General features: G+C 42.1%; 1 protein-coding gene across 1 annotated transcript in view; it reads left to right on the top strand.

Annotated features, from left to right (window-relative positions):
* Positions 1-12,014, top strand: part of itfg1 (integrin alpha FG-GAP repeat containing 1) — a 288,511-nt gene that overhangs the window by 125,818 nt on the left and 150,679 nt on the right. The window contains exon 9 of the mRNA XM_060911643.1: positions 57-151. Coding sequence (XP_060767626.1) covers positions 57-151 — 95 coding nt within the window. The remainder of the gene's footprint in view (positions 1-56; positions 152-12,014) is intronic.

The following is a 12,014-nucleotide window of genomic DNA, read 5'->3' as shown; positions in this document are numbered from 1 at the left end:
TTCTGAAAATGCGATTTGATTAAATTTGTCTTTCTCCCCTCCTGTTGTGGTTTCAGATGGTGACGGTTCTCAGGATCACCTCTTGCCTGTATGTATGGACGACGCATGTACGAAAAGCGCCATTTACCTGGCGAAGCCTGGAGGAACTGAGGTACAGAACACTCGATCAGTTCATCATGTACAATCGTTCTTCATCTTCCCTGTGCTTTTTTTTTTTTTAATTTCGGTTTCTCCAGCAGTTGTGCCATTTAGGCCAAATGATCACCTTTTAATTTGAGCAAATAAAATATTTCAGTCTTCCAGAGCACGAGTGAGTTAAGATGACTCAACTCATATTAATCTTGAAGATATTTCTCAACTTGATTTTTTTTTTTTACTGTCCATTGCTTCTTTTGAAGTGATCTAACCCTTCTTATCCTTATATAACCCTTTTTTAAAGAATCCATAATTATCCAGTGAAACCTTGAACCCCTTTTTCTAGGAGCAAACCATTCAGATTTGTCTCTGCAGATCATGAAGAGCCATTCTGTTCAAGTCCATTAACTAATATACCATGACGTTAGAGCTCCTATAGCTGATATAGCTAACCTGTAAGCAGGTAAGGCTAACTAGCAGTAAAGAGTTAAGAGTGGTCAATGTATGCATGGATTAAAGCAAAAAAAAATCATCTGACTGAAAAAAAAAAAAGCTCCATGTCGTTGGCCCCACCACGTCAGCGATGCGTCAAATTTTAAACGCCGTGTTGTCCATTATCCCCTCGGCCCCTACTTATAGTACATTTACATAATTTTAACAATGACTAAAGCTAAGGCAAGACTTTACCATTGTCATTACTGGCTATTCATGCTGAAACATCAAGTTTTCAGCGCAAAGTGCAAATTTATTTCAACAATACTTTAGTAATGCACAGCAGTGGTTAAGAGAAAAGTGCAAGTGCAGTCGAACTTGAACCATGCTTTCAGAAGAGTGGAACAGAAAGAAAAATAGGAAAATCTGTTGGAATAAAGCCAGGAAACAAGAAAAGTAAAGTGAAAGTTCACTTTTTCTGCTTCTTCGCAGTGAAGCCAAAGGCATCTAGTTTGGCAATACCTGATGCCTGTTTTTTTTTTTTTTTTTTCTTTTTCCTTGGCACAGCAGCAGGAGCTTGCCATTATCGCCCATTTCATTTCGCCAAGCCCATCTCCACTTATTCTTTACCGTTTTGTCGATGTCTGACACATCTGTGCCTTCATTTAAAAAAAGCGCATCCATGCTGGCAAAACCGAAAGTAATTTGACGCGCTCTAGTGATGGAAATCGAAGGGCCTATGTCCGGTGAAATATGGCCTTATACGCAGTACTCGAGTTGAGGGGGGATGTGGGGGGAGGCGTCCCCCTTCTGAAATAAAAATCTCAAATCATCCCCCTTATAAAACGGCCATCCCCCCCATCACATCCCTTGGGCCATTTTACCGATTAATGTGGAAATTAGCCTACTGTTATTTTAACAAATATTACTACCATTTCAACATTAGAGGCTTTGCGCAGTGATAGCCTACATGTAGCCGGATAAAAAAGACGCATATTTATTTATTCAGTTGCACCTCTCATTCACACCTATACGGAGGTTTCAGTCACTGAAAACAGCTACTTTCGCAAACTCTGGGCAGAGTGGAGATTTCTGAAAACTCCATCTTCAGACACGCGTGTAAATCGGGCGGGAAAACGAAGCAGCAGTGGGCGAGAGGGCGCGCGCGAATATAATGAGTCATAGGTGTGAATCTTTCACCGAATGCCAATTGTCCCGGTTCTTCATGAAATCGCACGTGCACGCACAAATTCATTAGGTTAACTTTCAAATAACTGTTCTTGTGCACTTGCGACACTGGAGCCACTTTCCTGAATTTTGAGCTTTGGAGTATTCGCTTCTTTATCTATTTAATCAATGAATTTATTTGTCACATACATTAAATTACCAATGTAAACCATTAGTAGCCTGTTTAAGCAATAGCTGTTTTCTCCACTGTTTTCCGACCTTTTGTGCTTAGTGAATGAGACACTTCATTACACTCCACTGACCGACTTCCGATTCCAGACTTTTTTGAAAATGTAAAATATAGGCCTACGAGATGTTTTTTTGGGACTTAATTCGCGTTGGTCCTTCACTATTAATTTTTGAGACTGACGAGACAGTAAATACTGTGGAATTATTTTCTCCTTACTATGAAGTTTGGCATCTTAAACAAGTGTCGGGAAATCTTGCAGCCCGACTCTGCAGCCTCCAATGTTTAAGCGAACTGCTGAAACCATAATGTTTAAAGATTAAATTGTAGGCTAATCAAACCAAAGAAAAACACAGCCTTTCCAGAACGTTGTCTGCCGAAGCCTGTTTAACCTACAAAAGGCTTAATAGCATAGATCTTGCTGTGGCTTCAACAGGGCTGTTTAGATTTTTCACCTGATTGCCTTTCAACAGGCAAATATTATTATTACTACTCCAATAGGCCTAGTATTAGTAGTAGGCAAGTAGTTGCCTAGTAGTAGGACAGCCAGATTGTTTCATCAGTGAAGCCGCCGTTAAAAGGAAACTGATGCGGAGCGCCGCGGCTCGCCTCGGGGTGAATCGCGTCCCGAGGCGCGGGGCTGGCCCGCCCTGGCAGCGCTGGTTCGTTGGGGAGAGGGCAGAGGTTGCTGGCTGCCAAGTTTGGGGCGGCTGGGACCTCCCCTGGCCCAGTTACGAGCGTCCAAAGTCGGGCTGGAGCCGCCGATAGAAACGAAACTCAAGCCGAGCACCGCGGCTCGCTGCCTACGCCGAGCCTCCCCGGGACTAGACAGTAGCGGAGGCTGTATTTATTTATTTAGGCCTATCTAGCGCAACAACTTATTCCTTTACATATACTCAAACATAGCACAAGAAAGGGTTCAACAACAGGCAATCACAGCAGCTTGGTGAAGTTCTAAATCACATCGGTGTCAAACCTATGGGCCTACCCCCCCTTTCTTCCTCGGATCTGCATCACTCTCATTATTGACCTTTAGCGCTCCCAGTTGACGGAAATCCATCGTCGCGACGGAAAACTTGAATCCATGTGTATGTTTAAAGGCAGAAACCGAGGTGACGTTGATTCATACAGGTCCATGAACTCGCAAGTAAACTGGAATGAACGGAAGGAATAAGTGCCTGCTGAGGTTCCTATTGGTTAAAATGGTGGCCATTGAGCTTGAAACAGCTCCTGTGTAGAGGAGCGTCCCAAGCATATGTTCTCGCTACACAGTGAGTGAACAGAATCTCATCCACAACTCGTCATCTGTCATGATTATTATACAGTCCGTCCTTTTGGCTGCTTTTGATGGACGGCTCACACTCAATGTCACGTTCATAATGAGGGGCACGAGTTTATCTCTGCTCACGCTCTCTCTCTCTCACACACAGTCCCATGGCACATGTCCACCTTTGTACACCTGTCACAGGGAGAAAGGGAACAGAGAGAGAGAGGGAAAGATGTGTGTGGGGGGGGAAACGTGTTTGGTTTTGTTGATTTGTCACGGTTGATGGTCTTCACTTGCAAAGACGGACAGGAAGAAGAACTTGTCTATTTCTTGTCTCTCCTTTCCTTGCTCATTTAGCACCTCTCTCTGTCTCTTTCGGATGTAGCCACAGATGGAACACCATATGATATATGGACAGGTCTGTGTTTGGATTTTTATATTTTTGGGGTTAAAACCCAGACCAAAAAAAAAAAAAAAAAATGTTTTGTTTTTCTTTGGACAGAAGCTAGATGGTACACAACACCTGGAATTTTATGAGCATGCTGTAGAAATGGCTTGAAAGCAGCCTTTCATGATGATCAGGATGATGATGATCATCATTATTCTTATTATTATTACTGCCTCAGTAATGGATGCAGTTTGCACTGTTAGTATTGTCATAAGAAAATACAGAGAGAGAAAGAAAGAAAAGGGAAGAACATAAGTAAATGCGTTGTATTGCTTGGCTGCAGCCGTTAGCTGGGTGCATCACGCCATAATTAGTTGCCATTTTCATTTGCGCCCTGTCCAGGGACATCTTAATCTCGTGTGTGTGTGTGTGTGTGTGTGTGTGTGTGTGTTAACATGTACACCATCTGCAGCAGGTACGAAAACAGGTGATGAGGAAGATGATTCAGCATTAGTCCTGTTTTCATTATCTCCTCATCACTCAATACATCCACATGAAGATTCACTCTGGGGCACAGCTCATCTCATCTCATTATCTCTAGCCGCTTTATCCTGTTCTACAGGGTCGCAGGCGAGCTGGATCCTATCCCAGCTGACTACGGGCGAAAGGCGGGGTACACCCTGGACAAGTCGCCAGGTCATCACAGGGCTGACACATAGACACAGACAACCATTCACACTCACATTCACACCTACGCTCAATTTAGAGTCACCAGTTAACCTAACCTGCATGTCTTTGGACTGTGGGGGAAACCGGAGCACCCGGAGGAAACCCACGCGGACACGGGGAGAACATGCAAACTCCACACAGAAAGGCCCTCGCCGGCCACGGGGCTCGAACCCGGACCTTCTTGCTGTGAGGCGACAGCGCTAACCACTACACCACCGTGCCGCCATTTTACTTTTTATTTTATTTCACTACTTCAGTAAAGAGGAAAAAAAAAAAACAGGCTGGTCAAGGCACAAATGTTGAAAGCTGCTCATGTGAGAAGTGAGAACATGAAATGTTTTGTGAACATTCCACAACATGAAAAGTAAATATAAATGGATAAAAAGTATGAAGCACCATTCTTTAATGAAATGGAAATGGAGACGCTGAACTGCTGTAGTATAAAAGGAGTAAAGCACTTCCAGACATGATGTTCTAGACATCAGGGTCTGAAATTTGAGCACTACGGTGACTTTGTTGGCGTGATTAGCGCCCCCGAGTGTCCAGTATGCTTGGAGAAGAGCATTAGAAGACTTGGAGACATCATAACTGCTTTATAAGCCAATGCCAATTAGGCTAGGCCATGTTAACTTCATATCATCCGATTTTATTACTAGTAAGTCTAGCTTTGGTTCACGTATGCTAATGAGGAGGGTTTCCGCACTCCTACCACCCCTCCACCTCCCCGAACTCCTCGTAAAGCCGACGCTCCATTAGCCGTCTCCACCGCGGTGTTTTCCCTCTGCTTCCTTCTCTCTTCAGATCGGAACGCGTCCCTCGTTTTCAGCCCACCAGGGACACGGATTTTAATTTCTTGGCTTAATGAAGCGTCAGGGGTAGGTTCGGGGGGGGGGAAGGCGAGGCAGGCTGAGAGCTAGAGCAAGCATGGAGCCTAAAGGAAGTGCGCTCTGAGAGCGAGACATTTATATTCTGCCTGCTTCTCTCTCCATCCAACACATCCCATTACCAGCAGGAAGGCTATTAATGAGTTCAATCTCTTTCTCCGTCTGTCTTTCTCTGCCTGTTTTTGTCTCTCGCTCACAGGGCTTTATTTTGTAATTGTGTAAGTGAAATTTTGATAATATGCAGCGTGACAGTCGAATCCCACTTTTGTCCGACAGTGCGTCTGCCGAGACACGCTATTAGTTTAAATGCATGGAACAAATGATATTTTCCTGATTTAAGCCTTTCATATTTCTTGCACTTGTTTCTATGTATATGAACTTTTTTTTTAATAAATAAATATCATCCTACTTTAACAAAAATATTTAAAGATTTACCCAGATGCTAAATGACTACAACAATTCAGCAAAATATAAAAACAAACAACTCTGTGGTGGCTGTTAAATATGAATCTCCTCACACGGGGCACCGGAGGCGTAGGTGATGTTCCTCACGCGTAGGTGATGTTCCTCACGCGTAGGCGGTATCAATAAGGGGACTGTTGCTTTATTGGCTAACGGTAATGTTGCTGAATCTCGTAAAATATATCCAACCGCATTCATTATGTCTCCTAAAAATCTGTAATTTCGACTTGCGCATCAATATGTGTATAATTAACAAGGCTAAGTATTTACATGTACAGAACAGCAGATTAATGGCGCACCTGTGTGAGCAGTAATCTCAAATCAATAGAATGTCCAACAAGACTAATTAAATAATAATCCTGCCAAATAAGAGGCAAAGAATGGGCCAACTCCCTGAGCGTACTGGAAGAGAAAACACACTGGTCACTAAATATCTGGATAGGGAGTCGAATTGAAATTCTAATATTGAAAGAATAAGAAGGTTTTTTTAAAACAATGAGACACAAAATCAAAATAATGAGATTTATTTTTTTTGTGGTCCGGTTTCTATCAAATCCTGCGCTCTGATTGGCTGGCAAGCGGGTCTGTATCCTACGGCACGGACCCCAGTTACGGACCTCTGGCGACTCGCTTGTTCACAACAAACAACAACATGGTAGCATTTTTTGTCAACATTTATGTTTTTTTTTTTAAATAAGATTTATTTAAAAGATTATCAAAAATCTTATAAATTTTTGCCAGCATTTCTCAGGAGAATAGCATTAATTTTACAGCATGGATAGCGATACCGACAGTGTTCACAGCGAAAGCGAGTTTTACTACCCTGAGGAAGAAGAAATAAAAGAAAACATTTCAGGAGAAAGCTAAAAACCTCTAACTGTTGCTCACGCCGAGCAAAAACATGGCTGAATCCTGAATGACTCAATTTTGTATGAATAGGGGACTACATAGGCAGCAAAATGTAGCTTTTTTCCTTCCATGGAAGTGCACTTGTATACCGAGGAGGAAGCCATTTGCATTACAGCCGTGAATGAGGATCCAAAATGGTGGCTCAGCTCGGTTTTCCCTTTCGGGCGCTCTCGTTTTCTGTTAGCATTTGGGAAAGATTTTCCCAAATTTCCGCCCAGAGGGCCTCGCTCAGTACTTTCAAGACCTCGGTCACGGGATTTCACCATACGGACCTCCCAGCTGGTCGCAGGCGAGCTGGAGCCTATCCCAGCTGACTACGGGTGAAAGGCGGGGTTCACCCTGGACAAGTCGCCAGGTCATCACAGGGCTGACACATAGACACAGACAACCATTCACACTCACATTCACACCTACGCTCAATTTAGAGTCACCAGTTAACCTAACCTGCATGTCTTTGGACTGTGGGGGAAACCGGAGCACCCGGAGGAAACCCACGCGGACACGGGGAGAACATGCAAACTCCACACAGAAAGGCTCTCGCCGGCCACGGGGCTCGAACCTGGACCTTCTTGCTGCGAGGCAACAGTGCTAACCACTACACCACCGTGCCACCATTTTACTTTTTATTTTATTTTTTCTTCTTCAGTAAAGAGAAAAAAAACAGGCTGGTCAAGGCACGAATGTTGACAGCGCTAACCACTACACCACCGTGCTGCCCTTGTATTGAAATGGTCAAAATAAGGTGGGGTTTTTTTTGTTTGTTTGTTTTTTTTTAAATGAAACACTTGCTTAAAAATACGACTCAAAATACTAGATAATATATTGCAATAATGAGTTCCAAAGGCAAAATGAGATATTGAAATAGTGCATCAAAATAAGATTATTTTTTTTAAATAACAAGCCACTAAGTCAAAATAAGGTTTATGAAACAAGACAGTAAATCAAAATGATTTTTTAAAACAAGGAGACACTAACTCAAAATAACGAGAGAATTTCTTGAAATAATGAGACACGAAGTCAAAATAATGAGAATACGATGAGCTACTATGTCAGAATAATTAGATTTTTTTGAAGCAAAGATGGTCAAAATAATGAGAGAAAGTCAAAATAAGATTTTTTTTTTTTAAACAAGACACGAAGTCGAGGGGTTTTTGTTTTGTTTTGTTTTTTTAATAATGAGACACTAAAAATAACTGTGTTGCAACAACAAGATGCTGAGTCAAAATGAGGCTTTTTTTATAATGAGATATTAAGTCAAAATAACTAATTTTTTTGAAACAACGAGACACTAAGTCACAATAACAAGATAATATATTGCAATAACGAGTTACTAGGGCAAAATAATTTATTTTATTTTACAACCCCGATTCCAAAAAAGTTGGGACAAAGTACAAATTGTAAATAAAAACGGAATGCAATGATGTGGAAGTTTCAAAATTCCATATTTTATTCAGAATAGAACATAGATGACATATCAAATGTTTAAACTGAGAAAATGTATCATTTAAAGAGAAAAATTAGGTGATTTTAAATTTCATGACAACAACACATCTCAAAAAAGTTGGGACAAGGCCATGTTTCCCACTGTGAGACATCCCCTTTTCTCTTTACAACAGTCTGTAAACGTCTGGGGACTGAGGAGACAAGCTGCTCAAGTTTAGGGATAGGAATGTTAACCCATTCTTGTCTAATGTAGGATTCTAGTTGCTCAACTGTCTTAGGTCTTTTTTTTCGTATCTTCCGTTTTATGATGCGCCAAATGTTTTCTATGGGTGAAAGATCTGGACTGCAGGCTGGCCAGTTCAGTACCCGGACCCTTCTTCTACGCAGCCATGATGCTGTAATTGATGCAGTATGTGGTTTGGCATTGTCATGTTGGAAAATGCAAGGTCTTCCCTGAAAGAGACGTCGTCTGGACGGGAGCATATGTTGCTCTAGAACCTGGATATACCTTTCAGCATTGATGGTGTCTTTCCAGATGTGTAAGCTGCCCATGCCACACGCACTAATGCAACCCCATACCATCAGAGATGCAGGCTTCTGAACTGAGCGCTGATAACAACTCGGGTCGTCCTTCTCCTCTTTAGTCCGAATGACACGGCGTCCCTGATTTCCATAAAGAACTTCGAATTTTGATTCGTCTGACCACAGAACAGTTTTCCACTTTGCCACAGTCCATTTTAAATGAGCCTTGGCCCAGAGAAGACGTCTGCGCTTCTGGATCGTGTTTAGATACGGCTTCTTCTTTGAACTATAGAGTTTTAGCTGGCAACGGCGGATGGCACGGTGAATTGTGTTCACAGATAATGTTCTCTGGAAATATTCCTGAGCCCATTTTGTGATTTCCAATACAGAAGCATGCCTGTATGTGATGCAGTGCCGTCTAAGGGCCCGAAGATCACGGGCGCCCAGTATGGTTTTCCGGCCTTGACCCTTAGCACAGAGATTCTTCCAGATTCTCTGAATCTTTTGATGATATTATGCACTGTAGATGATGATATGTTCAAACTCTTTGCAATTTTGCACTGTCGAACTCCTTTCTGATATTGCTCCACTATTTGTTGGCACAGAATTAGGGGGATTGGTGATCCTCTTCCCATCTTTACTTCTGAGAGCCGCTGCCACTCCAAGATGCTCTTTTTATACCCAGTCATGTTAATGACCTATTGCCAATTGACCTACTGAGTTGCAATTTGGTCCTCCAGCTGTTCCTTTTTTGTACCTTTAACTTTTCCAGCCTCTTATTGCCCCTGTCCCAACTTTTTTGAGATGTGTTGCTGTCATGAAATTTCAAATGAGCCAATATTTGGCATGAAATTTCAAAATGTCTCACTTTCGACATTTGATATGTTGTCTATGTTCTATTGTGAATACAATATCAGTTTTTGAGATTTGTAAATTATTGCATTCCGTTTGTATTTACAATTTGTACTTTGTCCCAACTTTTTTGGAATTGGGGTTGTATTTTATTTAGACAATGCCACAGTTTAGTGAGCAGATTATGCCAGTGATGGCTAGTTAGGAGCCACTAAAGAGTTAGCTAGTCATTTTAAAAAAAAAACAGGAGGATGCTAACATTTTAAGCTTTTTTTTTTTTTTTAGTAGTTAGATTTAATGTTGGCGGCACGGTGGTGTAGTGGTTAGCGCTGTCGCCTCGCAGCAAGAAGCTCCAGGTTCGAGCCCCGTGGCCGGCGAGGGCCTTTCTGTGCGGAGTTTGCATGTTCTCCCCGTGTCTGCGTGGGTTTCCTCTGGGTGCTCCGGTTTCCCCCACAGTCCAAAGACATGCAGGTTAGGTTAACTGGTGACTCTAAATTGAGCGTAGGTGTGAATGTGAGTGTGAATGGTTGTCTGTGTCTATGTGTCAGCCCTGTGATGACCTGGCGACTTGTCCAGGGTGTACCCCGCCTTTCGCCCGTAGTCAGCTGGGATAGGCTCCAGCTTGCCTGCGATCCTGTAGAACAGGATAAAGTGGCTAGAGATAACGAGATGAGATTTAATGTTGTGGAAGGGCCAAGAGAGAAGTTTTATAGCGATAAACAGGTTTTTTTTGTTGTTTTTTCATTACATTTTCTCAAAACGCAAAACACACTGAACTGCTCAGACATGACAGAAGAAGAAAACACAGCAGAATGTGGGCATGTGGGTACAGTAAATAGAAAATATGAAAATAAAAATAAATGACAGTGGGCACAGTCTCCATCCAGCCCTCTCCCTTTCAGTCTCCTGCAGCAGGGCAGGGCGGTATCCAAACAGGAATCAATACAGAGCATACAAACATAGCAAGGCTACAAGGTGCTTGTTAGATCGTGAGCACTTAAAACAAAGTCACAGAGACGGGCGAGACTGATCTGGGAAATCCACGAGGCAAGGAAGATGACAGCATGGGCCCAATATGCTGCAAATAAGGGTCCCAAAGCTTACAGAAAGCATCTGTTTTGGAGTGAAGCATGCACGTGATGTATTCACTAGGAATGCAGTCCGTAACAGTGTTCTGCCATGATTTTTTTTTTTTTTTGTTGGAGCAACATTCTTGATCCAGAAAAGTAGAATGTTCTTTCTAGCAGCAAAGGTCAATATATTGAAAAGTCTCCTGTGTTTACTGTCAGTGATCCGACCATCTGGGAGACCAAGCATCATGCACAGAGGGTCCATCCGTATTGGGACACCAAAGATAGCAGTCAGTTCAATTACGATACTCAACCAATACTTGCGTAACTTCACACATGACCAGAAGCAGTGAGCATAACTACGATAAACAGCTCTTAACCAGCCTCTCTCTCTCTGTTTCAAACCACTTCAAACTCCTTCAGGAAATGTTTTGGAACAAAAAACCTTTATCAACAATTATACGGTTTACTTTGTGCAGCCACACAAATTAAATCTGTTTATTAATCTTAGATTTTGTGGAGCATCAGCTGTACGAGTCCCCGATATCCCTAATTCTTCTATCCGTGTTTACTGGACATGAGCAACCGCGCGCTCCAATTGGCTACTTGACAACTCGGCTCATATACCATGAGGAGAAAAAAAAAACAACCCCAAAATTTATCAAGTATTTAAAAGAAACAGAAATGGCTCAAAGAATATTGCCCCCCCCCCCCCCCCCCCCCAAAAAAAAAAAAAAAAAAATCTCCTGTTCCACACTCCAGCCCAGTCGGTGGCGATAATGCACCTTTAAGTTGGTTTGCCAACTGCCAAAAAAAAAAACCCCTAAAGAATAATTAAAAGACCCCCCCCCCCCCCCCCCCCAAAAAAAAGCAACAAAATATGGAATGCAAGTATTTGACGGTAATAAAAAAAAATTTTTCCCCCAAGAAGAATTATTGCATTTTTCACAAATTGCTCCTGTTACCGTATTTCACCGGTTTGTTTACATTCTAAGTGGAAATTATTTTGTCAAACGTTTTATATAAAGGTTTTAATTGATCAAATTTGCAAAAAATAATAAAAATAAAAATGCCCTGTTTCTCAAAATCCAGTGAATGTGGATTGAGTAGAGTAACTTTTATTCTATCTCGTCGTCCGTGGATTATAGCCGACTCGGTGCTACGCGCCTCGTCGCCCATCAGCTCATGTACGACTCGATTTCTTGGAATAACTGTTAAATGCGTTGTTACTTGCAAAACAGTAACATATTAGAACAAGCACATGAATATTAACCTGTCGTTCACGTTGCAGCCGAAACTCCTGTCCGAGCTGTGCTGTTCTACAGAAATAAATCGCACCTTCTGACCAATCAGGTTTGAGAATTTAACCACGCTGTGGTGTAAGATGTAGACAGGATCCATCCATTATTCCTGACACCATCGTCAATCAACTCAATCCTGCTGTTTACAGTGATGCAACTGTAAAACATTAATCTCTACAATCATGAAAATGTAACACAATTTAAAA

The sequence above is a fragment of the Neoarius graeffei genome, chromosome 27 (assembly GCF_027579695.1).
Source record: "Neoarius graeffei isolate fNeoGra1 chromosome 27, fNeoGra1.pri, whole genome shotgun sequence".
In the NCBI taxonomy this organism is placed as follows: domain Eukaryota; kingdom Metazoa; phylum Chordata; class Actinopteri; order Siluriformes; family Ariidae; genus Neoarius; species Neoarius graeffei.
This window is presented reverse-complemented; position numbering and strand designations above follow the sequence as displayed.